The sequence below is a fragment of the Streptopelia decaocto genome (assembly GCF_964273445.1).
Source record: "Streptopelia decaocto genome assembly, chromosome: 2".
NCBI lineage: Eukaryota > Metazoa > Chordata > Aves > Columbiformes > Columbidae > Streptopelia > Streptopelia decaocto.
In genome coordinates, this window is record NC_138655.1 from 163,643,433 (window position 1) to 163,670,628 (window position 27,196).

The following is a 27,196-nucleotide window of genomic DNA, read 5'->3' on the forward strand; positions in this document are numbered from 1 at the left end:
ATCGTCACCAGCTCAGGGTGCTCAGAGCCCCGTCCAGCCTGGCCTGGGATGGCTCAGGGATGGTTCATCCACCCCCTCTCTGGGAACCTGGGCCAGGCTCTCACCACCCTCAGGGCAACAATTCCTTCCTCATGTCCAGCCTGAATCTCCCTCCTTCAGTTTAAACCATCACCCTGTCCTGTCACAACAGGCCCTGCCCAAAAGTCTGTCCCATCTTTCTTATGGGCCCTTTTTAAGCACAGAAAGGCTGCACTAAGGTCTGGTTAATATTTGCACACAAGGTATATGAGCTGTTCCTCGCACCCCCCTCAGCGAGCAGGTCTTCCCTGGAGCGGGCAGCCTTCGCTGAGGACGTGTGCTTTTGTATCAAAATGGCATTGGAACAAGCAAAGTTTAGTTTAGGTTAAGCACATTCACAAAATTTGGCAATAGCCACTAGATACTCAACTGAGGAGGCTGAGGGGAGACCTTCTCACTCTCTACAACTACCAGAAAGGAGGGTGTAGCATGGGGGTGTTGGTCTGTTCTCCCCAGGAACAAGCGCCAGCAGCAGAGGAAACGGCCTCAAGTTGCCCAGGGGAGGTTGAGGTTGGATGTGGGGAACAATTTCTTCCCCAAAGGGCTGTGGGGCATTGGAACAGGCTGCCCAGGGCAGTGCTGGAGTCACCAGCCCTGGAGGGCTGGACAGACGGACATGAGGTTCTCAGGACATGGGGCAGGGACAGGGTGGGTTGTGGTTGGACTCCATGACCTTGAGGGGCTTTTCCAACCAAAAACTAATGTACACTGTGATTAAGTTACAAGGGACGTACTCACCATTAACCTTCCTGACCACCTGCAGAACGAGGGGAGAGTTTTCACACTTTAGATCCTTCTGCGTGACAAGAGGGAGACAGAAGATTCAGTGACACATTGTTTAGAAGGAGAGTGCTTACTTTATATTTAAGTAACAATTAATAGATGTATCATAACTAAGAAACTAAACAATTGTAACTGACATCATCAGTTATTTCTTGGTATAGATGTATTTTATGTCAAAATTTTCACGAGTTGTAATGCATATGTAATAATGATGTGAATGCAATGCGAGAGCATCCGGTCGCGGGAGCACTTATGGAGGATGGTCCCCGGTGTCCCCCAGTGCTGATAAAACAACGAATGCAGCTTAACGGTACAACCGGCCCTGCGGTGAAGTTTATTCCGTCATTCCACAGCACCCCCTCCAGACACACCGTGTGGGGCCAGGAGGAGCCTCCGGGCTCCCCGCCAGCCCTGGCGACGTGCGGCTGCTCACCAAGGGCCGCTGGCACCGAGCCCCGGCGGTTTGTTTGCCCGAGTGGGGGATTCGCTCCCCTCCTGCCCCTCAGCACCCCTGCCCGGGGGCACGAGGCTGAGCCCGGCGTCCCCCCAGGGGGATGCCAGTGTCCCCTCCGCTGTCCCTGTGCCAACCAGCCGCTGGCGTAGCCGTGTCCCACCGCTCCTCCCCGCGGCCTTGCCGGAGGGGCCGTGCTGGGGATGGCGGTGCCGGGGGGGCCGTGCCGGGGGATGGCGGTGCCGGGGGGGCCGCGCAAGCAGCCTGCGGGGCCGGCCCGGGGGCGGAAAGAGGGCAGTTCCCAGGAAACCAGTTAATGAAACACCAAAAGCGCCATCGGATCGATCGGCGAGGCTCGGCGGGGTCAGGCAGCCCCGGCAGCCCCCCGCGGCAGGGATGAGGTTCCCGCTAGCCCTCTGCCTGGGCTTGGTGGCCCTGGCCGCCGCCAGCCCGTCCCCGCTGCAGCGGCGGGTGGTGCGGGAGGTGCTGGACTACATGAACGGCCGCGGCAGCACGCAGCTGCTGTTCAAGGAGCAGGCGGTGGAAGGGGCTGTGGAGCGGGTGAGTGCGGGGCCGCGGAGCCCTGGGACCCCGGGGGGGGACATGGCGGCCGAGCCCCCGGCCCAGCGCTGGCGGGGACGGGCAGGACGGGCCGGGGGTAGGAAACCATCATCTCGCCAGTAGAACAGGCCCAGGCAGGATCTCTCAGCCAAGCGGATTTTATTCCAGTTTTGCAAGACGACCTAAAGGTCAGCACACAAAAGAGGGCAAAAAGCCCCTGCTTGTATCCCCCCAAATCCCAGCTGCAGATTCCCTCCCCTGTCCCCACTGGCTGGTTCTGCAGGTTTACAGACCACCCGACCTGCCTCAGTTTACCTGTCTCACTCATCTAATTCTAACAACCCCCTTCCCCTTATTGATCTATTTAGAATATGGATTCCTGGCTCTTTGCTTACCCTTTCCCCTAGATTAACTTTTAAAATACAATAATCGGTTTACATTCTGGGATTAGTTAGAAGAGCCTTTGTTTTATATTAAGGATCCATAGCGGGATGTCTCTCGGTCCTTCCCCGCACGGGGGTCAGGCGCCAGGTCCCCACTTTGTAAACACAACGTTCCTCCTTCGGTGGCTCCTCACGGGGAGGGGTTGGGTGGCATGGGTGTCATGGAGGTGTCATGGAGGCAGGGGGCAGCGGGTGCTGAGGTGTCACGGAGGAGGGGGTGGTGGGTGCCGCGGTGTCACGGAGTAGGGGCAGGTGCCAGGGTGCCATGGAGGGGGGGACAGCTGGCTGTGGGGACGGACCCGCTGGCACGGCCGGTGCGGACAGGCCGGTCACCGGGTGTGCAGGCAGGGACGGCAGAGCTCAGCTACTCATTAACCGCGCTGCAACCGGCCACGGGCGAGCGGCTGCGGGCGTCCGGCCGTCCGGTGCAGCCGGGAGCGCCCACGGCAGCAGCGTGGACGTGTCTGTTCCTCGGGAAGGGCTGGGGGCTCTGGGGAACCTCCAGTTTGGGCCACTCACCTGTGTCGGGACCCAAGAGGCTGTTCCCTGGGGCTGGATTTATGGTCAGGGCCACGAGGGGCTGGGGTCCCTGTGTCCCGCTCCCCATCCCGCTGTGCCCTGGTGTCCCCCACAAAGTGCGCCCACAACGAGCTCTCGGCAGCACCCGCTGCCCCAGCCCCACATCGGCTGCCCCGTCCCCTCCCGTCCCCCCATGTCCAACATTCTGTCCCCCCAGGAAGACCCGTCGGGGACGTTTGTCCAGCTGCGGGTCACCCTGGTGCAGACGTCCTGCAGGAAGAGGACACAGCAGCGGCAGAACTGCCGGACCCTGGAGAACCGCGTGAGTCAGGCTGCACGTCCCCCTCCCCGGGGACACGTCCTGCGGGGACACGGCAGCTCGGCCTCCCCGGGTCCTCCTGCCTGTCCCGTCCCTCTGCTGTGCTGCCGCATGTGCCGGGAGGGCTGGAGGTGCCAGTGCTCCTGGCCGCGGTGACACGGCCGTGCCAAGCGCTGCCCTCCCGCCGCGCCATGGCGAGTGGCAGGGATGTCCCCAGGCCTGGCAGGGTAGGGCGCTGCTTGGGACGCTGGGAGTCCCTGGGAGGCCAGGCAGTGACGGGCTGTGCTCTGTCCCCAGAGGAAGCCGACCTGCTTGGCTTGCTACAAGTTTGACAACAGCAGCGTCCCCAAGGTGCTGGACAAGTACCAGAACTGCGGCCCCAGCCACCAGCTGGCGGTGAAGGTGAGCCGTCCCACCCCGCGGCGCGGGTCCCTCTGCTGCCAGCACCGCGGTGCCGCGCTGGGTGCCAGCCCGTGCGCTCTGCCCCGCGGTGCCGCGGTGGGTGCCAGCCCGTGCGCTCTGCACCGCGGCGCCGCGGTGGGTGCCAGCCCGTGCGCTCTGCACCGTGGTGCCGCGGTGGGTGCCAGCCCGTGCGCTCTGCACCGCGGTGCCGCGCTGGGTGCCAGCCTGTGCGCTCTGCCCCGCGGTGCCGCGCTGGGTGCCAGCCCGTGCGCTCTGCCCCGCGGTGCCGTGCTGGGTGCCAGCTCGTGCGCTCTGCACCGTGGTGCCGCGCTGGGTGCCAGCCCGTGCGCTCTGCACCGTGGTGCCGCGGTGGGTGCCAGCCCGTGAGCTCTGCCCCGCGGTGCCGCGCTGGGTGCCAGCCCGTGCGCTCTGTCCACAGGAGTTCAAACACCGAGACGAGGCGGAGTGCCGGGCGGTGGAGGAGGCCGGCAAGGCGTCGGACGCGCTCTACCTCCCCGGCATGTACGCCTTCTCCAAGGGGCTGCCAGCCTAGGGACGTCCCCACGTCCCCTCACGGTGGGTGCCGAGGATGGCGGGGCTGGGGGTCAGGCCAGCTCTCCCGCTGGCAGAGCTCTGGCATCTCCTGCGCTGGCGGAGCGTGGATGCTCCTGCGTTAAGAGTGGAGTCAGGCTGGGGTCCCCCCCGGGACTCCCCCAGGTGCTGGGGACTGTCCTTGGCCAGGAGAAATCCCCCGGGACACCTCCAGCCAGGTCTGCTGGCCCTGGGGACGGGGTGACAGGGACAAGGTCATGGGGAGACGCGTGTGTGCGCAGCAGGTGCCGGGGGCTCCTCCGGCAGCCAGCCCCTCCTCGTGTCCCCTCTGCAGGCCAGCACCTCCACCCGCGCCAGGAGACGGACGCTGCCCTGGGGACCAGCCCCCCCGACTCCGCTTGCCGCCCCCCAGCACCGTGTCACCACAGGACGGTCCTGGACGCGCTCCCTCCCCGCCTGCCCCCCGCTCTCCACTAAACATGGCTCTGGCTCCGGCTGTCACCGCTGTTATTCCCACCCGGGATTGCTGCGGGTGGGGGGCCTGGGGTGGGCTCAGCCCCATGTCCCTCTGGCCACAGGGGCTCCATGCCAGCTCCCGCTCTGGCACCAGGTGTGTCACCCCCCGCCCCTTGTCCCCAGCCCAGGAGGAGGGACGGGGACACGGTGGGTCCGGGCAGAGCAGTGGGTAGAGGTGAGTCCCCCACAGCTGCTCAGGACCCAGGACAACGCAGCAGAGGGATCCCAGCGGACAGCACGCCTTTACTGCACAGCCCTGCAATGGCCCCTGGTCCCCGTGGTGGCCCCTGGGCCCCATGTGCAGCTTCCCCAGCCCCACAGTCTCCTCCAGGCTGGAGAGCTCAGGGATGGCTCCAAAATCCCAAAGGACGTCTGTGCTCCTGCCGTGATCCTTGGGGCTGGGTTCCCCCCGGCGAGGCTGGGCCAGGATGGCAGCGGCGTTGGGGGGTCTCCTCTCATGGAACTGGGGGGTCCGACAGCTCAGAAGACGTAGGAGTTGGGGTCGGGGCGGCTGCTCAGCGCCCGCTCCGCCTGGGCGATGGTGTCGTCGGCGCGGCGGCTCAGCTCCCGGCACTCCTGCAGCACCTCCCCAAACTGCTTGTAGGCCTCCTCCATGATGGAGCTGCGCCGGGGCGGCCGCGGCTCCCAAAAACCCGCCTCCACCCAGGGCTGCGCCACGCGGGGCGGGTCGGCGCCGGCACCGGCGCTGCCGCCGCCGCGTCCCAGCGAGCTGTCGAGATCCCGGCAGAGCTGGTAGAGCTCGCTGCCGCGGCCGGACACCCGCTCGCCGTCGATGGCTTTGAGGCCGGGGAACATGTCTGCCAGGGCGGCGCGGTACGCCGGCGCGGCGCACAGCGGGTTGGCGAGCCGGGCCAGGGGGTCGCGCAGCCGCAGGCTCTCCAGGCGCCGCAGCCCCGTCAGGCAGCGCAGCTGCTGCAGGCTGCTCAGCAGGTTCCCGGCCACGTTGAGGCTCTGCAGGTTGTGACAGGAGCCCAGCGGCTCCAGGCTGGTGACGCGGTTACGGGACAGGTTGAGGACGGCGAGGGACTTGAGGGCGGCCAGCGGCCCCAGCTGGGTGATGGCGTTGCCGGAGAGGTCCAGCCACTCCAGGCTGGTGCAGTCGCCCAGGCAGCCCAGGTGGGCGATGCCGCGGCCGCGCAGCCTCAGCAGCAGGATGGACTCCAGCGCGAACTCCCCGGTGCTGGCCTTCAGCAGCTGGGGGGTGATGCGCAGCCCCCCCAAGTCCTCCTCCTCCTCCTCCTCACCTGCCTCCCCGCGCCCCTCCATCCTGCTCCCCTCCGGCACCTGGGGAGGGACGGGGGGTCAGCCCTGCATCCCCCTGGCTGGGGAGGGATGGGGGTCAGCCCCGCGTTCCCCTGGCTGGGGAGGGATGGGGGTCAGCCCCGCGTTCCCCTGGCTGGGGAGGGATGGGGGTCAGCCCCGCGTCCCCTGGCTGGGGAGGGGGATGGGGGTCAGCCCCGCGTTCCCCTGGCTGGGGAGGGATGGGGGTCAGCCCCGCGTCCCCTGGCTGGGGAGGGGGATGGGGGTCAGCCCCGCGTTCTCCTGGCTGGGGAGGGATGGGGGGTCAGCCCCGCGTTCCCCTGGCTGGGGAGGGGGATGGGGGTCAGCCCCGCGTTCCCCTGGCTGGGGAGGGATGGGGGGTCAGCCCCGCATCCCCCTGGCTGGGGAGGGGGATGGGGGTCAGCCCCGCGTTCCCCTGGCTGGGGAGGGATGGGGGTCAGCCCCGCGTTCTCCTGGCTGGGGAGGGATGGGGGTCAGCCCCGTGTTCCCCTGGCTGGGGAGGACGCGGGGGGTCTCCCCGGCACGGCTGGGTCACAGCTCACCCGTGGGGTGCGTGGGGACACACGCGGGGTGGGAGCTCGTGGGACCCCCCGCCCCGCCGCCCCCGCCCGCACTCACCGCACGGCGGCTCCCGGCGGCCCCCGCGGCTCCGCCCCCCCCCGTTGTCACGGAGACGAGCGGCCGCCGTGGCCCCGCCCAACCGGGAGCGGCAGCGGCAGCCGCGGGGGCTGAGCGGGCACGGACACGCGTGGGGCCGCTGCGGGCACACACGTCTGGGATAACAGCCCCACACACACTGACCCCCGGCCCGACCCCCAGGAGGCCCCGCGTGTGTGACAGCCCAAGGACACGGGGTCACCCCCACCCTGCGCCAGCGCCCCCGGAGGGAGCGACAGACGGATGGGTGGAAGGAAAGCCGGACGGATGGGTGGGACAGACACACGGCTGGACGGGCGGATGCTCTGATCAGAGAACATCCCGAGCTGGAGGGACCCCCAGGACCATGGAGTCCAACTGCTGTCCCTGCAGTGACACCCCACAGGTCACCCCGTGTGTCTGAGGACGGTGTCCAGTCTCTTCTTGAACACTGTCAGGTTGGGCCGTGACCCCTCCCTGGGAGCCTGTTCAGTGTCCAGCCCCTCTGGGGAAGAACCTTTTCCCCATGTCCCACTGACCCCCCTGGCACATCTGCTGCCGCTCCCTGGGCTCTGTCACTGTCCCAGAGCAGAGCTCACCCTGCCCCTCCTGCTCCTGCTGAACCTGCAGCCATGAGCTCTGCGCTCAGTCTGCTCTGCTCCAGCTCAGCAAACCCAGGGACTGCAGCCGCTGCTCACACGGCTTCACTCCAAACCTTCAACACTTCATGGCCTCCTCTGGACACGCACCAGTAGCCTGGCTGGACAGATGCTCTGATGGACAGACAGCTGGACAGCCCAGCGCTGGGCGGCGCTGGGGGGCCGATGCCAGGCAGGCTGGGGGCACAGGGCAGAGCTGACCTGGTGCTGGGGCAGCTGCAGTGGCCAGCGGGCACCCACGGGCAGCACAGCTCTGCCTCTGCGGGGGCAACGTCCCCAGGCCACGGCCGTGCCCACAGCACCACTGTGACCGGTGTCCCCGGCGATGTCCCCAAAGGCAGCGATGGTGATGCTGAGCCCCAGCAGTGCCCAGGGCAGCAGGACACCAGTTCAGCCCTGGCTTGGTGCAGAGCCCCGGGACATCAGGCCAGCTCTCCCTTGTCCCCAGGGGGCAAACGTCCCCATTCAATCTGCCTTTTTCCCCACTCACCGGCCAAGTGCCACCAGGCCATGGCTGTGGGTGCCCAGGCGCCCCGGCAGCCCCACGCTGCCCCCCGCCCGCAGCTCCTGCTCGGCTCCGAGACCCTCAGGGAAAATTGACAAAAGTCAGTTTATTGGCAGTTTCAGTTCGTTCCTAGCGCAGCAGCGCCCGGGGCGCGGGTGCCCCTGTGCCCCGCAGCCCCCAGGCAGCACCGCACAGGGAGAGCCTCCCTGCCAGAGAGCACGGGGCTCCCCCGCACCGCTGACTGACCCCGTGCCAGCCCCGGCGCGGAGCGTGGGGCTGGTTTATAAAAGCAGTTCAGAGCTGAGGTTTTTCCATCGGCCACAGCACCCGTGGCAGCTGCTCTACGTGCCCTGTGCCGCGGCTCCGGGGGGCAGCAGCACGACATTGGGGGCAACCAGCAGCAGGAGGACACCGCTGGCACACGGGGCTGCGGGCAGGGTTGGGATCCACAGGCAGGAGCCGGCAGCGAGTCCCGAGGAAGGGTCCCCAGCCCGGGGGAGGGTGCTGAGGACACGAGCATCAGTGGGAACAACCGGGGCCCCCGGCGCATCCCGGCCCTGAGCCTGTGGCATGGCGGGGCTGAGGGCGGCGGGGACAGGCCAGTTCTGTTGGGACGCAGCTGTGGCGGTGCTGGCGGTGCTGGTGGCAGGGTGGGTGTGCTCGTGGCGCAGCAGCTGGGTTTTGTGGCTGAAGCTCTTGCCGCAGTGGGTGCAAACACAGAGCCAGGGGCCGCTGTGCACCACCTGGTGCCGTGCCAGGCCGGTCTCAGAGCTGAAGCGCTTGCGGCACCGGAGGCAGGTGTGGGGACAGTCACCCGTGCGCACCTGCGCATGCTGGGCCAGGTGCTCCTTCTTCCCGAAGCCCTTCCCGTCCTGGGCGCAGGCGAAGGGACGCGGGGGGCCCGGGGTCCCGCAGCCCGGGCAGGGCTGGCACTCGCCCTTGGCCGCCGGCAGCCGCGGGCTGAGCTGTGCGGGGACGCGGCATTCGCAGGCGCTGGCGAGGCTCTGGCCCCGCGGCGGCCAGGACGCGGCGATGACAGGCAGCCCAGCGCAGTCCCGCTCCGCCGGGCACGGCCGCTCTGGTGTGCCGGTGCCCGTGCAGGCCGGTGTGCCGGTGGCATGAGGGAAGCTGCCGCCCGGGGGCTGCCCTGCCAGCGTGTCTTCGGCGCTGGAGCCGGCCGGCAACTCCTCGTACTCCTCCTCCACCTTCACCACCCTCACCAGCCAGTCCTCTGTGGGGCACACACAGCGGGGTGGTGGAGACAGGGCGCACCGGTGCACCCCACACCAAGGATGGTGGTTCCAGCACGGCCACAGGGACGGAACGACCATCACCGCACAGCCGCAGTGTGCCCGGCAGCGGGCCAGTCGTGGCCGGAGCTCTGTGTGCGGGACAGGGCTGTGCCGTGCTAGCCAGTGGGTTTGCCATGTGCCAGCAATGCCGGTGTGTGCACTCACCTGAGCAGCTGTGCTCCAGGCCCCCCGGCTCCCCCGCAGTTCCTGGCTCGTCTCCATCGCCCTCGGGAATCGGCTCCACCTTGGGGACCACCAGCTGCCCTGGGAAGACAAAAGGGGGCAAAGTCAGGGTTGCTCTCCAGCTCTGGGACAGCTTGTCACCCTTTGGGGATCGTGGGAGACCCCTGGGAGCAGGGGACAAGCAGAGGGACATGCAGGAGACGTGCAGGGGGTCATGCAGGACGGCCTTGGCACCCACCTGAGCTGGTGCAGCCCAGTGCCTCCGTCTCCTCCACCCGTTCTGCCAGTGGGATCGGCTCTGGCTTGGCCACAGGGGAACCTGGGCAGGGTGGGATGGGACCAGGCTGAGCCCCCCAGTTGCAGCCCCCCAAGAGCCCCATGTGGGTCCCTCTCTCCCTTCTCACAGAACCCCAAAACGTGTCATCTGTAGGGGCTGGGCAGCTCCGCTGCCTCCCACCTTGCCCATCCCCAGGGCTGGGGACTGAGGGTGGCGCCCGCTGGTGGCCCTTCTGGTTCTGCTTCCAGCCGCACGTCAGTCACACTCACCACACTCGCAGGGCTCCTCGCCGCCGTGGACGCGCTGGTGGGTGATGAGGGCCACCCTGTCCCCGAAGGCCTGGGGGCAGCGGGCGCAGGCGAAGGGGCGCTCCCTGCTGTGGATGTGCTGGTGCCTCAGCAGGTGCTGCTTGCGGCCGAAGCCCTTCCCACAGTGCGCGCAGGTGAAGCTGCGCTCCCCGCTGTGGGTGCGCAGGTGGCTCAGCAGATTCTGCCGGTGGACGAAGCGCTTCCCGCAGTGGGTGCAGGCGAAGGGCCGCTCCTCGGTGTGGGTGCGCTGGTGTCTGACCAGGTGGTTCTTCTGCTTGAAGAGGTGGCCGCAGTTGTCGCAAACGAAGGGCTTCTCCCCGGTGTGCACGCGCCGGTGGCTCAGCAGGTGCTCCTTGCGGATGAAGCTCTTGCTGCAGTCGCTGCAGCTGAAGGGCCGCTCGCCCGTGTGGCTCCGCTTGTGCACGGCCAGCGATGTCTGGCGTGTGAAGCTCTTGTCGCACTCAGGGCAGGTGTAAGGGGTTGTGTCCAGTGGCCGGGGGACTGGGAGGGGATGGAAATGCGGGAGCCCTGATGGGCCACTGCTGCTGCTGCCCGGCCAGCTGTGGACCAAGCCACTCAACGGCGTCCTGCCCAAGCTGGGAATCCCAGAGGACACGGTGGTGGGAGCTGGTATCTCCTCAGAGATACCCTCGGCTTCGCTCTGCATCTCAGAGCTGACAGCTGCTGAGGAGTAAAGGCCGGGTCAGTGCTGGGGCCGGGACAGGCGCGTGGGACCCCTCCCCATGGGCAATGGCACAGGCACCCGCCAGCCCCCACCCTTCCTGGCTGCAGGACACAGCTGACGGGGCAGCAGCTCCCTGCACCGCGGCACGGCACACAGACCTCACCGGGCAGCACCGGGCACCGAGCAGCTGGGGCCAAGGGGACGCTGCTGCTGGAACCCCCCACCCCCACCGCAGCCCCAAATACCCACCTGGCCCAGGGCTCTGCTGCCCCCGCCGCACCCCGGGGGGGTCTGGCACGCACGGCGCCTCTTCTCGCTCCAGCTTGCAGATAAGCTCGGGCTTGACGGCGGCCCAGCCTGTGCGGGCACACACAGAAGCCCCCTCTCCCGCACTGACACTCAAATACTCCGTCCCATCCCATCCCATCCCATCCCATCCCATCCCATCCCATCCCATCCCCTCTCCCAGGGCCGCTCTCCAGGACGCCGCCTGGCAGGGCCAAACCTGCCATCGCAACCGCCACCCCAGCGCTCGGGCAGCAACCGCCACAGCTGCATTTGCCCTTCCGAGGGCTCCGGCTCAGCTAAAGAGCTCAATTCCAGCTCCAGCCCAGCCCCACGGCGCCAGAGAGAGTCCTCACCCAGCGAGGCCACCAGCTCGTAGTTGTCCAGCATCACCTCCCGGTAGAGCCGCCGCTGCCAGCCCGCCAGCTCTGCCCACTCCTCGGGGGAGAAGTAGAGGGCCACGTCCTCGAACGTCACCGCCATCTGCAGCCACAAGCACCCCCGGCTCAGGCAGGACTGGGGGGCGCTGCCTGGCCCGGCCCCGGCAGCGCCACGAGCACGGCGGGGCTCTCCCCGCTCGCCCCCCTCTCTCCTCGCCGCCCCAGCGCCAGCGCCGCAGCTTGGGGACAGCCCCGAGCTGGCGCCCGCGCCAACGGGCTCCCCCGGGGGCCTCGCTCTGCTCCCCGGGGCCGGCGGGCTCCCGCTCCTCAGCGGGCTCTGCCGCGGTTCAGCCCCCGCCGCCAAGGGAGCAGAGACACGGCAGCGCTGCCAGGAAGACAAGAACGGGACACGAACGGGACACGAACGGGACACGAACGGGACCCCCCGGCCGACACTCACCGCCCCGAGCCCGCTCCGGCCGCACCGCAGCCTCAGCCCCGCCCCTGCCGGCCTCTTCCACTCCGCGGGACGTCACCGCGCAGCCACGCCCCCTCTGCCCAGGGCGGCTCACGGGGCCTGGCCGGGGCTCCTCCCACCGCGCTCTCCCATTGGCTGAGGCCCCGCCCCGCCCATCACCCGCCCCTTGTTCGAGCCGTCCTGCTCGGGCCCGGACCCGCCTCCCTCCGGTCGGTCCCGCCGCTCCCGGGGCGGCTGCGCTCGGCCCCCCAGCCAAACCAGCAGCGAACAGCAGCTGAACCCCCATCAGCGCTGGGTCTCTTAGACTGGAACCACCGGCCAAGGCCGGGCCGAGTTGGGATCCAGCCGCGCCCGGACTCGTCTCTGAGAAGCTGAGAACGCGGGAGGGTCCGTTCTGCAGCGCGTGGCCCAACGGGAGCGCCTCCCTCCCGTGATCGGAACGCTCTGCAGCACCGGGATCCTGAACCGCGGACCGGCCACGGCCACTGTTCCTGCACCGCACGGACACACAGAGACCTCGCTCCCTCGCTCCATCGCCACCCCTCTAAATGTCCCGGAGTCACTGCGTCCGTGACTTTCGGCTCAGATCTGTCACAACAGTCTCCGGGCAGGAGAGGGGCTGCTGCTGTGGGGCTGTTCGCGCTGCACCCCAAGGCCGTTGCGGGGGGAGCTGGGTGGCCTGTGCCCACGCTCTGCGGGCTCAAGGTGTTGGTGTCCAGGACGTGGCTCGGTGCCCGTTCTGAAGCCAGTTCAGGTTCTATCACCGCTGCACGTTGCTCAGAGTTTCTTAATGATTTTGCTAAAGCGGGTGTTCAACCTAACGGTAAGCACACACTGACCGGAGCAAAAAGCGGCTGTTGATATTCCCCAATCCCAGCCGCAAGTTCCCTCCCCTGCTCCCCATTGGCTGGTACAGGGTTGGCACATTACGCAATGCTTCCCCATCTCCTGCCTCAGTTTACCTGTCTCACCACTCGGGTTCTAACGACCCTCAACTGCTGAGTCAGGGTGCCTGTGGCATTCAGAGTTAATCCATCCCTCCTCCCATCTGGTGGGACAGGACACCTGTGAGTAGCAAAACCATCTCCACACGGGCAGTTACTCAGAGCTCACAGCAGCTCCCCCAGGCCGTCACATTCACGAACAAAGCGGCTGCTCGCAGCCGAATCGCACACAGAGGGAAAGGTCTGCACGGGACCCCCCGCACCCAGCGCTGATGGGGCTTCAGCTGCTGTTCCGCTGCCCTGGGGGGCTCCTAACAGGAGTTCTTGGCCCGGCTGCAGCTCAGGCCGTTCCCTCCCGTGGACTCTGCAGCAAAGCGCCGCTGCTTTGGCTGGGGGGGCCGAGCGCAGCCGCCCCAGGAGCGGAACAGCCCGCGGTGCGGGGCGAGCGCTGCCCAGCGGGACCGAGCGCCGCCCTGTGGCACCGACGCTGTTTGCGGCCCAAAGCCAAAGCGCAGCCCCAGCCCAGCTGGGCCGGAGCCTTGAGCTGCATCCCAGCCGGGAGCGGGACATCAGCCTGTCCTGGGCTGGGCTGGGCCGGGCCAGAGGGAATGGCCGGCAAGCCGGTCGGGGCCCTCCTGCTCGGCACAGACAAAGCACCCGTGGCATTGCTTTTGTCAGGGACCTGCGGGCACTTGGCGGGTGACGCAGAGGATGGGGAAGGCGCTGTGTGCCCGTGCTGCTTTAGGCTGGACGGAACCCGTTCTCCTTTCAGTGAACGCTCCTTTCAGTTACGTTTCTTCCTCAGAACCGCCCGTTCTGAACTTGGCCACGTTTCGTCAGGCAGCGTCTCTCCCGGAACGGATCACGCTCGGTGTTCAGAGCTGCTCCGAAGGCACCGGCAGGAACGCTGTGCAGAAAGGGCGCTGCTTTTCCCTCTCCCACCGGAACGCGAGGGCGCTGCTCAGCTGCCGCTGTTCCCCAGGGAGAGGGCGGAAAAGGGCCGCGCCCGCGGGGAGGAGCGGACAGCACAGGGGAGCCCCGAGTGGCCAGTGAGTGTCCCACGCCACGCACGGCACACTCAGTATAAAGCTGAGGAGGCGCGGGGCCGCGCTCTCTTTGCTGGCGGCCGGTGTCCCCAGCGGCCTCTGGCCGTTGTTCGCCCTGCGCTCCCGATCCGCGCGTCGGGGAATCCGGTCCGGGAGCTGCCGGCGGCTGCGCTGGAGCGTGAGCGCTGCGACCCCCGGGGCTGAGGCTGCGGTGCGGCCGGAGCGGGCTCGGGGCGGTGAGTGTCGGCCGGGGGGTCCCGCGCTTGTCCCGTTCTTGTCCCCCCGGCAGCGCTGCCGTTTTTCTGCTCCTTTGGCGGCGGGGGCTGAACCGCGGCAGAGCCCGCTGAGCCGGGGGTGCTTGTGGCTGCAGATGGCGGTGACGTTCGAGGACGTGGCCCTCTACTTCTCCCCCGAGGAGTGGGCAGAGCTGGCGGGCTGGCAGCGGCGGCTCTACCGGGAGGTGATGCTGGACAACTACGAGCTGGTGGCCTCGCTGGGTGAGGACTCTCTCTGGCGCCGTGGGGCTGGGCTGGAGCTGGAATTGAGCTCTTTAGCTGAGCCGGAGCCCTCGGAAGGGCAAATGCAGCTGTTGCGGTTGCTGCCCGAGCGCTGGGGTGGCGGTTGCGATGGCAGGTTTGGCCCTGCCAGGCGGCGTCCTGGAGAGCGGCCCTGGGAGAGGGGAGGGGATGGGATGGGATGGGATGGGATGGGATGGGATGGGGCGGAGTATTTGAGTGTCAGTGCGGGAGAGGGGGCTTCTGTGTGTGCCCGCACAGGCTGGGCCGCCGTCAAGCCCGAGCTCATCTGCAAGCTGGAGCGAGAAGAGGCGCCGTGCGTGCCAGACCCCCCCGGGGTGCGGCGGGGGCAGCAAAGCCCTGGGCCAGGTGGGTATTTGGGGCTGCGGTGGGGGTGGGGGGTTCCAGCAGCAGCGTCCCCTTGGCCCCAGCTGCTCGGTGCCCGGTGCTGCCCGGTGAGGTCTGTGTGCCGTGCCGCGGTGCAGGGAGCTGCTGCCCCGTCAGCTGTGTCCTGCAGCCAGGAAGGGTGGGGGCTGGCGGGTGCCTGTGCCATTGCCCATGGGGAGGGGTCCCACGGGCCTGTCCCGGCCCCAGCACTGACCCGGCCTCTCCTCCCCAGCAGCTGATGATGTGCAGGCGCAGCAGGAGGCCGAGTCTGTCCATGAGCAGGTTCCGGCCCCCGCTGCCCTGCTCCCGGGGGTGCCCACAGCGGGTGGGATGCAGGGAGGCCCATCAGGGCAGCCCCTCCTGGAACCCCGGCCACTGGAGCAGAATTCCACCACGTGCCCCAAGTGCAACAAGAGCTTCAAGCACTGGGCAGCGCTGGCCGTGCACACGCGGAGCCACGGGGGCGAGCGGCGCTTCAGCTGCACCGACTGCGGCAAGAGCTTCATCCGCAAAGATCAACTGCTGAGCCACCAGCGCATCCACACAGGGGAGCGTCCCTTTGCCTGCGCCGACTGTGGCAAGTGCTTTGGCCACAAGCATCACCTGACGAGCCACCGGCGCCGGCACACGGGGGAGAAGCCCTTCAGCTGTGGCTACTGCGGGCAGCGCTTTGGGGAGAAGCACAACCTGGTCAGCCACCAGCGCGTCCACACGGGTGAGAAGCCGTTCAGCTGCCCCGACTGCGCCAAGAGCTTCAGCCACAAGAATCAACTGCGGAGCCACCAGCGCGTGCACACGGGCGAGAAGCCTTTCACTTGTGACCGCTGTGGCCAGCGCTTCAGGGAGAAGAACCACTTGATGAAGCACCAGCGCGTCCACGTGGGCGAGCGGCCCTTCACCTGCACCGACTGCGGCAGGAGCTTCAGCCACAAACACAACCTGCGGAGCCACCAGCGCGTGCACACCGGGGAGAAGCCCTTTGCCTGTGAGCACTGCGGCCGGCGCTTCCGGCAGAAGTTCAACCTGGTCAGACACCAGCGCACCCACACGGGTGAGAAGCCCTTCGCCTGTGCCGACTGCGGCAAGTGCTTCAGCCACAAGGATCAACTGCAGAGCCACCAGCGCGTGCACACGGGGGAGAAGCCCTTTGCCTGTGGCCACTGTGGCCAGCGCTTCAGAGAGAGGGACCACGTGCTCAAGCACCAGCGCATCCACACCGGGGAGCGCCCCTTCGCCTGCGCCGCCTGCGGCAGGAGCTTCAGCCAGAGGCAGAGCCTGCGGAGCCACCAGCGCCTGCACACCGGGGAGAAGCCCTTTGCCTGTGACCGCTGCGGCCGGCGCTTCCGGCAGAAAAACAACCTGATCAGCCACCAGCGCGTCCACAGCGGGGAGAAACCCTTCAGCTGCAGCCGCTGCCCCAAGGCCTTCGGGCACAAGAAGAGCCTCACGAGCCACCAGCGGGTCCACGCTGGGGAGAAGCCCTGTGAGCGTGGGGAGCGCGGCAAGAGCTGCGGCCAGAAGCAGCAGCTGATGCAGCCACAGATTGGCCAGGAGCCGCGGGCAATGCCGGAGGGCGGCGGTCGGGAGCCGGGGGGGCCATCCCCGGCAGGGGGGGCAGGGGGGGGAGAAGCGCTTCCAGTGCAGCGGCCTCCAGAAGCGTTTTTGGGGTGAGGAGATGGGGCTGGGTCAGCAGCGCCCCCGCGGCGCCCCCGGCCTGCGGCGCCTCCGCAGCCCAGCGCCCCGAGGCTGCCCCGAGGGGCCGCGGTGGCTGGGGGGGTCTCCTGTTTTGCCTGGATAGAGTTAATTTATTTTTTTCCTAGTAGCTGGTATAGCGCTGTGTTTTGGATTTAAAGTGGGAATATGACAGAATGTGATTTGATAATATTACTCGTCCTGAGAGTAATCCGGTAGTTGTGCTCAGCATCGCTGTCATCTCCAGAGCTTGGGAGCCATCCCTGGCGCGTTCCAACCACCGCGCTGTGTCTCCTGGATGTGCCTCTGGTCCTGTTTAGGGTCAAACGACTGTTTAAAGACATCGGCTGCAGCTCTGCCGCGTGCTGGACAGTTATGGGCGGCAGAGTGTGCCGGGGGCTCTGGGCGAGCACTGGGCCAGTGGGCGCCTCTGGAGCTTCACCTGAGTCCTGCAAAACAGGAAAATACTTGCAAGTGAACGTCACCTCGCTTGGTAAGGGGTGATCTAAAAGCAGGAGCATCGTGAGAAGAGGAAGAGGAGGCGGTAACCACTGGATCCCGTCCCCAGGGAGCTGCGAGACACGCGGAGCGGTGTCAGCCGTCGTGCGGGCGAGCACATTGTCACCCGGCTGCTCCGGTGCTGGGAGAGCAGGGCCAGGAGCTGCAATGGGAGGGCGGGGAAGCCGAGCAGCTGGGATCCCTTTCCAGGACAGGGGCATCGCCAAAGCCATGGGCAAAGGGGCACGAGGCCTCAGGCGCTGGAGGCGGCTCCTGTCGGTGGGATGGAGGCTGTCCCTGAAGGAAGATGTTCTGTGTCACCAGGCACAGGGACCCTGTGCACAGAGGTGTCCAGAACCTGAGGGAATCAGCCGTGCTGGAGGTGATTTGTGGCGACCTGAACTATCAGACACCAGATGAAGTCCGGTGCACGTCTCCCATAGTGTAGTTCGTAAGGGACGCACGTCGTCGCACGCCAACTCGCTGGCAGTGCCGACCGGGAAAGACGTTGAGGGACCAGCACTGGATGAATTTGCTGGGCCGCTCTTGGAATATGAAGAAAAACTTTCTTCCTCATTCGTCTCAGCTGTGGAGAAACTGCCCAGAACTTCCAGCACCTCAGAGAGGATGGGTCCAACTCCCCACCGTACGTACCAGTATCTCAGCTACTGACCGCGGGTGTTCCTCTGCTCCAGAGAGAACACAGTGGGTTCGCAGCATGGGTGACCCTGTGGTTTTACTTGTGTGACCAGGGGGAGGACACGGGAAGCGGCATGAAAACTCTCCTCGGCGCTGGAGGCGCAGGAACGCGAGCGCAGCCGGCGCTGGGGCTCTGCCAGAGCCGCTGCTCCCGCTCCAGCGGCGGCAGCGACACAGCAGGAGGGCCGATCTTCCTCTTGATCCTCATGAGGGGACTTGTGATCCCCGTTTACAAGAGTGAGCAGCGAATACCGAGAGCTTGTGAGAGTGGGTCTGAAGATGGAGCAGTATTTGCCTGGCCATCGCCATCAAGAACTTAGAGAACCGAAGCTGAGCCCAAAAGAACAGATGGACACTGACTTGGAGAGAGGCCCGAGGAGCAGCATTGTGTTGCACTGTTTCTCCGATCGGGGGGGCTCCTGCCAACAATGGCTGTTGTGTGCACTTTGCCTGCTTCTCCAGCCAAACCAGCCCCCCCTCCTGAAAGCTGTTGTCATGAGGGTCTCTTCGGCCCAGGGACAAGAGCTGCGTCCAGAAGATGTGTTCTCACCTGCAGCCTCAGTCACACGTGTCCCCACCTGCTCCCCCAAACAATGGCCAGCGAAAGGAGCATGGCCAGCAGCTCGCCAAGGGGCCTGAGCTCACCCAACGGACCAGAGAAAGACCCTGAGTGCTGGGCACGTGAGCGTTGGCAAAAGAAAGCGTGGATCTTTGGAGCCTGCGCAGTGCGAGCCTGGGCTGTGAAAACAATGGGAGCGAGGGGGGTGAAGAAGCATAAAAGGTGACTCCAGAATGGACACCGTGGAAGATCTTCCCGCCAGAGGATCCCGAACCACGCCGGAGGAGCGGCCGGACTGCGCGGGACCGGAGACCAGAGGGACGCCTTTGCAACTGGATGGTGAGAAACGCAACCTCATTTCTCTTTACCTTGACTTTTCCCCATTTCTTTCCCCTTTCTTTTTCTTACTCTGTCTATCACGTGCCGCTTTACGGGCAAACTAATAAAGTAACACTGCTGGATTGAATTATAACCCCTTGGCGTTTTGGTTGCCTTAGCTTTGCGCTCTGAGATAAAGGTCAAAGAACCATCACGAGTCCATCGCCGAACGGACCGTGACAGAGCTGGACCAGAGCGGCTCCACCTCCAGCAGGGCCGGAAAGGGACAACTGGGGTTGCTGGATGGATCGGAGCAACGGGCAGCGCAGGGACAAACCCCCCGGGCTGCTGCAGCGCGGCCAGATAGTGCTGCAGGGTGGAAAGTGCATCCACAGCTGCTCCTGGACCCAGAGGTGGCCACTGAGGAACATCACCCAGCAGGTGCATGGGGCTGCTGAGACTGAAGTGGCTCAGCTGTGTCTCTGGCAACACAAGGGTGAGTTACTTGTAGCCCAGTGGCCCATGGTGCTCAGGCCACCAAGGAAGGGATGCCACACAGGATGGGCTCGTGACCCAGGGGCGGACTTGCCCACGGGCACTATTGCACAGGCTGCCCATGGCTGTGAAACGCGCTGCAATCAGCAAGACAAGCGGCTGAAGGCTCTGCGGGGTGGGGGAATGGGGAAACAGAACTGCTGGCTTGGCTGGGACAGAGTTCATTCTCCTCCCAGCAGCTGGGACAGGGCTGTATTTTGGGTTTAGTATCACCAGAGTGCTGATAACAGGTGAATGTTCTGGGTGCTGCTGAGCAATGTTCACACCAATCCAGGATTCTTCAGCGAGGAGACTGGAGAGGCACAAGAACGGGGAAGGAGGAGGTGAGTGAAGGCACATCATTCCAAAGAGAGAAGCAGCAACGTGTTTGGTGGAGATAAAACAATCATTGGATAGAGCTCAAGGAAATCAAAGGAATTTAATAGAGTTTAACAGCGGTACAACAAAGTTATTAAGTTTCATGGCAAGTTTCACCTTAATAATTACTGCACAGAACAATTGTACAGATTGATTTGATTAAGAACGATTCACACACAGACCAGGGACCCAAAGGGTAAAGAAGACAAAGGTTCTAACAATTAATAGGCAGTGGGTACACGGCTTAGTAATGTTTCATTAGTACCAATTAGTACCAATTCCCACAGAACCAGGGCATGTGATCATGAGGCCACTTCCAGCCTCCTCAGCCTCCTCCTCCTGGCCAGGGGGCCTGTGCTCAACACCCACAGCAGTGCCCCTTGTCAGCCTGGCCCCTGAGTGCCACTCGGGGCAGGCAAAGGTTTCTCACGGCTGTGGATGCGCTGGTGCTTCTTCAGGTTGCTCTTATGACTGAAACTCTTGCCACACTCAGTGCACGCAAAGGGCTTCTCCCTGGTGTGGATGCGCTGGTGACCAACCAGCTTGCCCTTCTGGCTGAAGCTCTTGCCACACTCAGTGCAGGTGAAGGGTTTCTCCCCAGTGTGGGTGCGTTGGTGGGAGATGAGGTTGTCCTTCCGGCTGAAGCTCTTGCCGCACTCAGTGCAGGTGAAGGGCTTCTCTCCAGTGTGGACACACTGGTGGTTGGTGAGGATCCTCTTGCTCCTGAAGGCCTTGGGGCAGTGGGCACAAGCAAAGGGGCGCTCCTCAGTGTGGATGCGCTGGTGGGTGATGAGTTTCTTCTTCTCCCTGAAGCTCTTGCCACAGTGGCTGCAGGCAAAGGGCTTCTCCCCACTGTGGATGAGCTGGTGACCGACCAGCTTGTCCTTCTGCCTGAAGCTCTTGCCACACTCAGTGCAGGTGAAGGGTTTCTCCCCAGTGTGGATGCTCTGGTGGGAGATGAGGTTGCTCTTCCATCTGAAGCTCTTGCCGCACTCAGTGCAGGTGAACGGTTTCTCCCCAGTGTGGGTGCGTTGGTGGGACATGAGGCTGCTCTTCCGGCTGAAGCTCTTGCCGCACTCAGTGCAGGTGAAGGGCTTCTCCTTGGTGTGGACACACTGGTGGTTGGTGAGTTTCCTCTTGCTCCTGAAGGCCTTGGGGCAGTGGGCACAAGCAAAGGGGCGCTCCCCGGTGTGGATGCGCTGGTGGATGATGAGTTTCCTCTTCTCCCTGAAGCTCTTGCCACAGTGGCTGCAGGGAAAGGGCTTCTCCCCAGTGTGCAGGCGCTGGTGGATCAGCAGCACCCACTTGGCAGCGAAGCTCTTGCCGCAGTCGGTGCAGCTGAAGGGCCGCTCGCCCCGGTGGCTCCGCGTGTGCACGGCCAGCGCTGCCCGGTGCTTGAAGCTCTTCTTGCACTTGGGGCACGTGGGCTGGGGCTTCTCCGGTGGCCGGGGGGATGGGAGGGGGTGATGACGGGGGTGCCTTGAGAGGCGCCCCTTCCTCCCACCTGCCCGCCTGCGGGTTGAACCCCCCGGCCGCCTCCTGCCCGGTGTGGGCACGCCCGGGAACAGGGCAGCGGGGGCCGGAACCTGCTCAGGGACAGACTCGGCCTCCTGCTGCGCCTGCACATCATCAGCTGCTGGGGAGGAGAGGCCGGGTCAGTGCTGGGGCCGGGACAGGCCCGTGGGACCCCTCCCCATGGGCAATGGCACAGGCACCCGCCAGCCCCCACCCTTCCTGGCTGCAGGACACAGCTGACGGGGCAGCAGCTCCCTGCACCGCGGCACGGCACACAGACCTCACCGGGCAGCACCGGGCACCGAGCAGCTGGGGCCAAGGGGACGCTGCTGCTGGAACCCCCCACCCCCACCGCAGCCCCAAATACCCACCTGGCCCAGGGCTCTGCTGCCCCCGCCGCACCCCGGGGGGGTCTGGCACGCACGGCGCCTCTTCTCGCTCCAGCTTGCAGATGAGCTCGGGCTTGACGGCGGCCCAGCCTGTGCGGGCACACACAGAAGCCCCCTCTCCCGCACTGACACTCAAATACTCCGTCCCATCCCATCCCGTCCCCTCTCCCAGGGCCGCTCTCCAGGACGCTGCCTGGCAGGGCCAAACCTGCCAGCGCAACCGCCACCCCAGCGCTCGGGCAGCAACCGCAACAGCTGCATTTGCCCTTCCGAGGGCTCCGGCTCAGCTAAAGAGCTCAATTCCAGCTCCAGCCCAGCCCCACGGCGCCAGAGAGAGTCCTCACCCAGCGAGGCCACCAGCTCGTAGTTGTCCAGCATCACCTCCCGGTAGAGCCGCCGCTGCCAGCCCGCCAGCTCTGCCCACTCCTCGGGGGAGAAGTAGAGGGCCACGTCCTCGAACGTCACCGCCATCTGCAGCCACAAGCACCCCCGGCTCAGGCAGGACTGGGGGGCGCTGCCTGGCCCGGCCCCGGCAGCGCCACGAGCACGGCGGGGCTCTCCCCGCTCGCCCCCCTCTCTCCTCGCCGCCCCAGCGCCAGCGCCGCAGCTTGGGGACAGCCCCGAGCTGGCGCCCGCGCCAACGGGCTCCCCCGGGGGCCTCGCTCTGCTCCCCGGGGCCGGCGGGCTCCCGCTCCTCAGCGGGCTCTGCCGCGGTTCAGCCCCCGCCGCCAAGGGAGCAGAGACACGGCAGCGCTGCCGCGGGGACACGAACGGGACACGAACGGGACAAGAACGGGACACGAACGGGACAAGAACGGGACAAGAACGGGACAAGAACGGGACAAGAACGGGACAAGAACGGGACAAGCGCGGGACCCCCCCGGCCGACACTCACCGCCCCGAGCCCGCTCCGGCCGCACCGCAGCCTCAGCCCCGGGGGTCGCAGCGCTCACGCTCCAGCGCAGCCGCCGGCAGCTCCCGGACCGCATTCCCCGACGCGCGGATCGGGAGCGCAGGGCGAACAACGGCCAGAGGCCGCTGGGGACACCGGCCGCCAGCAAAGAGAGCGCGGCCCCGCGCCTCCGCAGCTTTATACTGAGTGTGCCGTGCGTGGCGTGGGACACTCACTGGCCACTCGGGGCTCCCCTGTGCTGTCCGCTCACCCCGCGGGCGCGGCCCTTTTCCGCCCTCTCCCTGGGGAACAGCGGCAGCTGAGCAGCGCCCTCGCGTTCCGGCGGGAGAGGGAAAAGCAGCGCCCTTTCTGCACAGCGTTCCTGCCGGTGCCTTCGGAGCAGCTCTGAACACCGAGCGTGATCCGTTCCGGGAGAGACGCTGCCTGACGAAACGTGGCCAAGTTCAGAACGGGCGGTTCTGAGGAAGAAACGTGACTGAAAGGAGCGTTCACTGAAAGGAGAATGGGTTCCGTCCAGCCTAAAGCAGCACGGGCACACAGCGCCTTCCCCATCCTCTGCGTCACCCGCCAGGTGCCCGCAGGTCCCTGACAAAAGCAATGCCACGGGTGCTTTGTCTGTGCCGAGCAGGAGGGCCCCGACCGGCTTGCCGGCCATTCCCTCTGGCCCAGCCCAGCCCAGGACAGGCTGATGTCCCGCTCCCGGCTGGGATGCAGCTCAAGGCTCCGGCCCAGCTGGGCTGGGGCTGCGCTTTGGCTTTGGGCCGCAAACAGCGTCGGTGCCACAGGGCGGCGCTCGGTCCCGCTGGGCAGCGCTCGCCCCGCACCGCGGGCTGTTCCGCTCCTGGGGCGGCTGCGCTCGGCCCCCCCAGCCAAAGCAGCGGCGCTTTGCTGCAGAGTCCACGGGAGGGAACGGCCTGAGCTGCAGCCGGGCCAAGAACTCCTGTTAGGAGCCCCCCAGGGCAGCGGAACAGCAGCTGAAGCCCCATCAGCGCTGGGGGCGGGGGGTCCCGTGCAGACCTTTCCCTCTGTGTGCGATTCGGCTGCGAGCAGCCGCTTTGTTCGTGAATGTGACGGCCTGGGGGAGCTGCTGTGAGCTCTGAGTAACTGCCCGTGTGGAGATGGTTTTGCTACTCACAGGTGTCCTGTCCCACCAGATGGGAGGAGGGATGGATTAACTCTGAATGCCACAGGCACCCTGACTCAGCAGTTGAGGGTCGTTAGAACCCGAGTGGTGAGACAGGTAAACTGAGGCAGGAGATGGGGAAGCATTGCGTAATGTGCCAACCCTGTACCCAGCCCATGGGGAGCAGGGGAGGGAACTTGCGGCTGGGATTGGGGAATATCAACAGCCGCTTTTTGCCCTGGTCAGTGTGTGCTTACCGTTAGGTTGAACACCCGCTTTAGCAAAATCATTAAGACACTCTGCTTTGCTGAGCGGTTCTGCCTGGGCCTGTTCTATTGGCAAGACAGTCGTTTCCTACACCCCCATGGCGTTCCTGATGTCTCTGTCTCGGAGCCTCTCAGCCTTGTCACGCTTTGGAGTCAGTGTCTCCGGGTTGTTCAGAGAGCCCGTCCCTGTGGCTCCCCAGCACGCGCCCACCTCTCGTGTCCCATGTCCCCGCAGACTGCCCGTGTCAGCACCTCTCGCTTGGCATGGCCGCTGTGGGCAGGTTTGCGTGGGGGGTGCCGGGGGAGATCTCAGAGCCGGTTGTAGAACGGACACCAGCATCCCCGTGTGCGCGGGGGCTGGGGAAGCCCTGGGGAAGCCCGTGCTGTCCATGCAGATGTGCACAGCTGTTGCAGAGGCTGGAGCTGGCCCAGCCCAAGGCCCCTCGGCCCGAGCGAAGCTGCAGGGAGCGCAGGAGACGCGGCCCCAGCCCAGAGCCTGCCCTGCGCTGCTGGGAAACGCTGCGGAGGGACAGAGGGACGGACAGAAGCTGCTGCATTTCCGTTGCTTTTGGATTTCTGTTCCCTAGAGCTCCGTGCTAAAGCCCTGGCAGCACCGTCCCCGTTCCTGCAGCGCTGAAGCGAAATGGAGCAGCGAGTCCCGCTCAGTCTGGGTTGTACCAGACCTCCCCGGGGTGTGGCGGGGGCACCAGAGACCTGGGCCAGGTGGGTGTTTGGGGGCTGCGGTGGGGGCGGGGGGCTCCAGCAGCAACTCCTTCCCGATCCCTCCTGGTCTCCCTCGAGCTCTTCCCGGTCCACCCCGAGCCCTTTCCCATCCCTCCCGCTCCCCACCATGAGCCCTTCCCGGTCCCTCCCAGGTTGTCCCCGGCTCGCCCCGGTCCGCGCAAGCCCTCCCCGGTCCCTTCTGGTGTCCCCCCGCCCCGTCCCGTCCCGCCCCCGTCCCCTTCGGTCCTCTCCCAGTCCTTCTCGGTCACCCCCGGAGTATCTCTGGTCCCTCCCAAGGTTTCCCCACCACCCGGTCCCCTCCCAGCCCCTCCCGCGGCCGGACACGGGGGCTGCTCCCGCAGGTTTATTGCAGATCGGGACAGGGCCCAGAGAACCGGAGCATGCCGGCGGGGCCGCCGCTGGGGTTGGGGGGAGCGTCCGGCCGGGGGATGCTCAGCGCCGGGAGAAATCCCCGCCTGCAGGAGAGGGGGTGAGAGGGACTCGGGACCTTGCGGCCCTGGGCGGTCCTGCCCCACCTCGGCCCCCCCGCTCACCCTGGCAGCTGCTGCACTGGCAGCTGTGGATGACGGGCAGCACCACGGGCTCGGCCCGCCCGCCGGGGCAGGGCAGCTGCAGGACGCGGACGGGGCGCGCGGGGTCCAGGCGGTAGCTGCAGCACTCGCAGAGGCTCTGCAGGTACGGCTCCTGCCCGAGGGACGCGCGGCTGCTGGGGGGGGCGACACCGGGCAGCCCCCCCGCTGCTGCCCCCCAGCCCCGGGCAGAGCCCGGCCGAGCCCCCCGGTGCTGACCTCGGGGGTGACGCTGGTGCGGGAGCGGCAGCGGCCGGCGCAGTAGCTGACCTCGACGGCGGGCAGGGCGCAGGGCCCCTTGGCGATGGTGCGCAGCTCGGTGAGGCGCCGGCACATGGACGACGGCTCCTCTGCAACGGGAGGACACGGTGCTGGTGCTGCCCGCGCTGCCCGCGCTGCCCCGACGCCTCCCCAGCAGCGCGGGGCCGAGGCCGCGGGTCCCGAGGGTGCCCAGCCCCGCCACGGGCCGCGGGGACCTTACCCGGCCACTCCTCCCGGCAGACGGGGCAGCAGCTGCCCGGCTCCCGAACCTTCACCGCGCCCTGCCGAGACGGTGCCCTCATTCCCCGCCCACATGTGTCCCCTGCCCACGGAACCCCAGCCCGCACACGCCCCCTGCCCACAGGTGCCCCTCCCTACGAGTGCCCCCCCAAGAGATCCCTCCCACAAGTGTCCCCTCCCCACAAATGTCCCCTGCTCACCAGTGTGCCCTCCTCATACGCGCTCCCTCCCTCCCCCCCCCCCCGCCCCAAGCGCCCCCAACCCCGAGCCCCCCGCACCTCGGGGCAGGTGAGGGGGGCGCAGCCGGCGGTGCAGGCAGCCTGCCCGTCCATGCAGCGGCACGTCTCACACTCCTCCTGCCACTCGCTGCCAGCCTGGCCGACGGGGAGACACGGCTCAGCCCGGCGGGGGTGCAACGGGACACCCCCCAGCACAAGGGGCACCCCCTGGCGCCGCTCACCTGGTGCAGCTGCCCCCGGTGCCAGCACTCGCAGAGCGCGGCTGGGACGCAGTGGCCGGTGCTGTTGCGGTAGCGGCCGGGCTGGCAGGCGCAGCCGGGGGACAGGGACGCGCTGCAGTTGCGCGGCAGCTCTCTGGAGATGTCCCGGCAGCTCTGCTCGCAGCTGACCGCTGTGCTGGGTTCCTGCCAGCGCTCGCCCGTGGGACAGGCTGCACGTGGCACAGGACACGGCACTGTCACCATCACCGGCACTGGCAGCACCGCGGTGCAGGAGGCAAGGATCGTTGCCTCCGCCCTGGGCTAGCACCCTGCAGGTGACAGTTCTGTCCCCTCCCTTGCCAGCTCCCGGGCTTGAGGGACTGCGGGGGACTCACGGCAGTCGGGGAGGCTGCATGGGGTCCGGCGGGTGGGGGGGCCCAGGCACTCTGCCGCCTCATAGAGGCGCTGCCGGAGCGGGCGCCGGTGGGAGAGCCGCTCGCCCACCCCGCATGTCACCGAGCAGGGGGACCAGGGGGACCACGGGGACCAGAGGCAGTCCACTGTGGGGGACGGGGTGAGAACTGGTGGCTGCGGTGTGGAGACCACGGGACAGGGACGAGAATCTCTCACCATCACAGTCGTCTTGGGAGCAGTTGAAGGCGCCGCGGATGCAGACGCTGCGGAGAGAAGGGGGGGTCAGAGCCCAGCCAGCCCCCGCTGAGCCCCCAGCACCCCGGCTCAGCCACCCGCAAGGGGTGACCCGCCGCGGGGTGTCGCCAGGGGCTGCGGCACCCACCAGGTGTTGCAGCGGTGCTGGAGGCGGCTGCCCGGGGCGTGTTCCTGCAGCTGCTGTGCCTGCGAGAGGTTGCGGGCCCCAGGCAGAGTGGGGGGAAGCCGGCAGCGGCACAACTCGGGGGGGACACAGACCCCATCCTGCAGAACCTGTGGGGCACCCGGCGGTGACCAGGAATCTCCCCTCCCTGGGTGGCAGTGGGATCCCCGGGTGGTGGGTGGCAGTGGGACCCCCAAGGTGGTGGGTTGCAGTGCTGTCCCCTGGGTGGCAGTGGGATCCCCGGGGGCTGCAGGGGGGGCTCGGGGAGCCCAGCCATACCTGGCCGAGCGGGCAGGCGCAGCCGGGCTGGCATGTCTCCAGCAGACACTGTGTCCCCAGGTGGAGGTGGGCGCAGACACGGGGACAGGCGTTGGCACAGTCCCCGTAAACCTGCCCGCTGGGGCACTCTGCGGGGTGAGGAGGGGGCGACTGCAGCACGGAGCCCCCCCGTCCTGCGGCACAGCCGGCAAAGCTGCAGCTCCCTGGCACCCCAAAGGCCAACCCCAGCCCGGCTGAGACCCCCCCCTACCCGGTGAGCAATTGCGGGCGTTGCAGACGCGATGCAGCAGCAGCGGCTGGAGGGGACACGGCTCCTCCCGGGGCCCCGGCAGCAGCTCCCGGCGCCGCTCGGAGGTGCCCCCGCCGCAGCTGGCACTGCAGGGGCTCCACGGGGACCAGGGGCTCAGCCGGCAGCTGGCTGCGGGGGCAGCGCGGGCTCAGC

At 66.8% G+C, this 27,196-nt stretch overlaps 5 protein-coding genes across 8 annotated transcripts in view; 2 read left to right on the forward strand and 3 right to left on the reverse strand.

The window, feature by feature from the left end:
* Positions 1 to 1,566: 1,566 nt before the first annotated feature.
* RARRES2 (retinoic acid receptor responder 2) lies at positions 1,567 to 4,609 on the forward strand. Its single transcript, XM_082044982.1, has 5 exons — positions 1,567 to 1,873; positions 3,053 to 3,157; positions 3,452 to 3,556; positions 3,996 to 4,132; positions 4,443 to 4,609. The coding sequence occupies exons 1-4, from the start codon at positions 1,709 to 1,711 to the stop codon at positions 4,107 to 4,109; spliced, it is 489 nt and encodes a 162-aa protein (XP_081901108.1). The 5' UTR covers positions 1,567 to 1,708; the 3' UTR covers positions 4,110 to 4,132; positions 4,443 to 4,609.
* A 130-nt stretch (positions 4,610 to 4,739) lies between these two features.
* LRRC61 (leucine rich repeat containing 61) lies at positions 4,740 to 6,557 on the reverse strand. Its single transcript, XM_082044981.1, has one exon. The coding sequence runs from the start codon at positions 5,909 to 5,911 to the stop codon at positions 5,105 to 5,107; it is 807 nt and encodes a 268-aa protein (XP_081901107.1). The 5' UTR covers positions 5,912 to 6,557; the 3' UTR covers positions 4,740 to 5,104.
* Positions 6,558 to 7,842: 1,285 nt separating this feature from the next.
* On the reverse strand, positions 7,843 to 22,136 carry ZNF467 (zinc finger protein 467). 4 transcript variants are annotated; one of them, XM_082046414.1, is made up of 7 exons: positions 22,042 to 22,136; positions 21,433 to 21,559; positions 21,071 to 21,178; positions 9,748 to 10,470; positions 9,440 to 9,520; positions 9,184 to 9,282; positions 7,843 to 8,957 (listed from the first exon to the last, which is right to left on the reverse strand). In XM_082046414.1, exons 1-7 carry the CDS (start codon positions 22,075 to 22,077, stop codon positions 8,068 to 8,070), a joined length of 2,064 nt encoding a protein of 687 aa, XP_081902540.1. In that variant the 5' UTR covers positions 22,078 to 22,136; the 3' UTR covers positions 7,843 to 8,067. The 4 variants fall into 4 exon arrangements, with proteins under 4 accessions (XP_081902540.1, XP_081902543.1, XP_081902542.1 ...); XM_082046417.1 differs by lacking the exon at positions 9,440 to 9,520; XM_082046416.1 differs by lacking the exons at positions 21,071 to 21,178; positions 21,433 to 21,559; positions 22,042 to 22,136 and adding exons at positions 10,721 to 10,828; positions 11,113 to 11,632 and having other exon boundaries at positions 9,748 to 10,467.
* Positions 13,246 to 16,177, forward strand: LOC309436771 (uncharacterized protein; the record flags this gene model as incomplete). Its single annotated transcript, XM_082046254.1, has 4 exons — positions 13,246 to 13,782; positions 13,975 to 14,101; positions 14,381 to 14,488; positions 14,739 to 16,177. The coding sequence occupies exons 2-4, from the start codon at positions 13,975 to 13,977 to the stop codon at positions 16,175 to 16,177; spliced, it is 1,674 nt and encodes a 557-aa protein (XP_081902380.1). The 5' UTR covers positions 13,246 to 13,782.
* Positions 22,137 to 22,247: 111 nt separating the features above from the next.
* LOC309435897 (SCO-spondin-like) overlaps positions 22,248 to 27,196 on the reverse strand; it is a gene marked incomplete at both ends in the record, with an annotated part of 32,793 nt that continues 27,844 nt past the window's right edge. The window contains 11 exons of the mRNA XM_082044638.1: positions 22,248 to 22,459; positions 24,668 to 24,818; positions 24,923 to 25,053; positions 25,185 to 25,245; positions 25,483 to 25,578; positions 25,665 to 25,873; positions 26,039 to 26,203; positions 26,274 to 26,320; positions 26,440 to 26,585; positions 26,755 to 26,882; positions 27,005 to 27,172. Of these exons, the coding sequence (XP_081900764.1) occupies positions 22,248 to 22,459; positions 24,668 to 24,818; positions 24,923 to 25,053; positions 25,185 to 25,245; positions 25,483 to 25,578; positions 25,665 to 25,873; positions 26,039 to 26,203; positions 26,274 to 26,320; positions 26,440 to 26,585; positions 26,755 to 26,882; positions 27,005 to 27,172 (1,514 nt within the window). The remainder of the gene's footprint in view (positions 22,460 to 24,667; positions 24,819 to 24,922; positions 25,054 to 25,184; positions 25,246 to 25,482; positions 25,579 to 25,664; positions 25,874 to 26,038; positions 26,204 to 26,273; positions 26,321 to 26,439; positions 26,586 to 26,754; positions 26,883 to 27,004; positions 27,173 to 27,196) is intronic.

Coding starts and splice junctions, on each gene's coding strand:
- RARRES2 (XM_082044982.1), top strand. CDS start 1,709: ATGAGGTTCCCGCTAGCCCTCTGCCTGGGCTTGGTGGCCCTGGCCGCC. Junction 1,874..3,052: donor TGGAAGGGGCTGTGGAGCGG/GTGAGTGCGGGG, acceptor CTGTCCCCCCAG/GAAGACCCGTCGGGGACGTT. Junction 3,158..3,451: donor GCCGGACCCTGGAGAACCGC/GTGAGTCAGGCT, acceptor CTCTGTCCCCAG/AGGAAGCCGACCTGCTTGGC.
- ZNF467 (XM_082046414.1), bottom strand. CDS start 22,077: ATGCGGTCCGGGAGCTGCCGGCGGCTGCGCTGGAGC. Junction 10,471..21,070: donor GCAGCAGAGCCCTGGGCCAG/GTGGGTATTTGG, acceptor TTTACTCCTCAG/CAGCTGTCAGCTCTGAGATG. Junction 8,958..9,183: donor CCTGGAGCACAGCTGCTCAG/GTGAGTGCACAC, acceptor TGTGCCCCACAG/AGGACTGGCTGGTGAGGGTG.
- LRRC61 (XM_082044981.1), bottom strand. CDS start 5,911: ATGGAGGGGCGCGGGGAGGCAGGTGAGGAGGAGGAGGAGGAGGACTTG.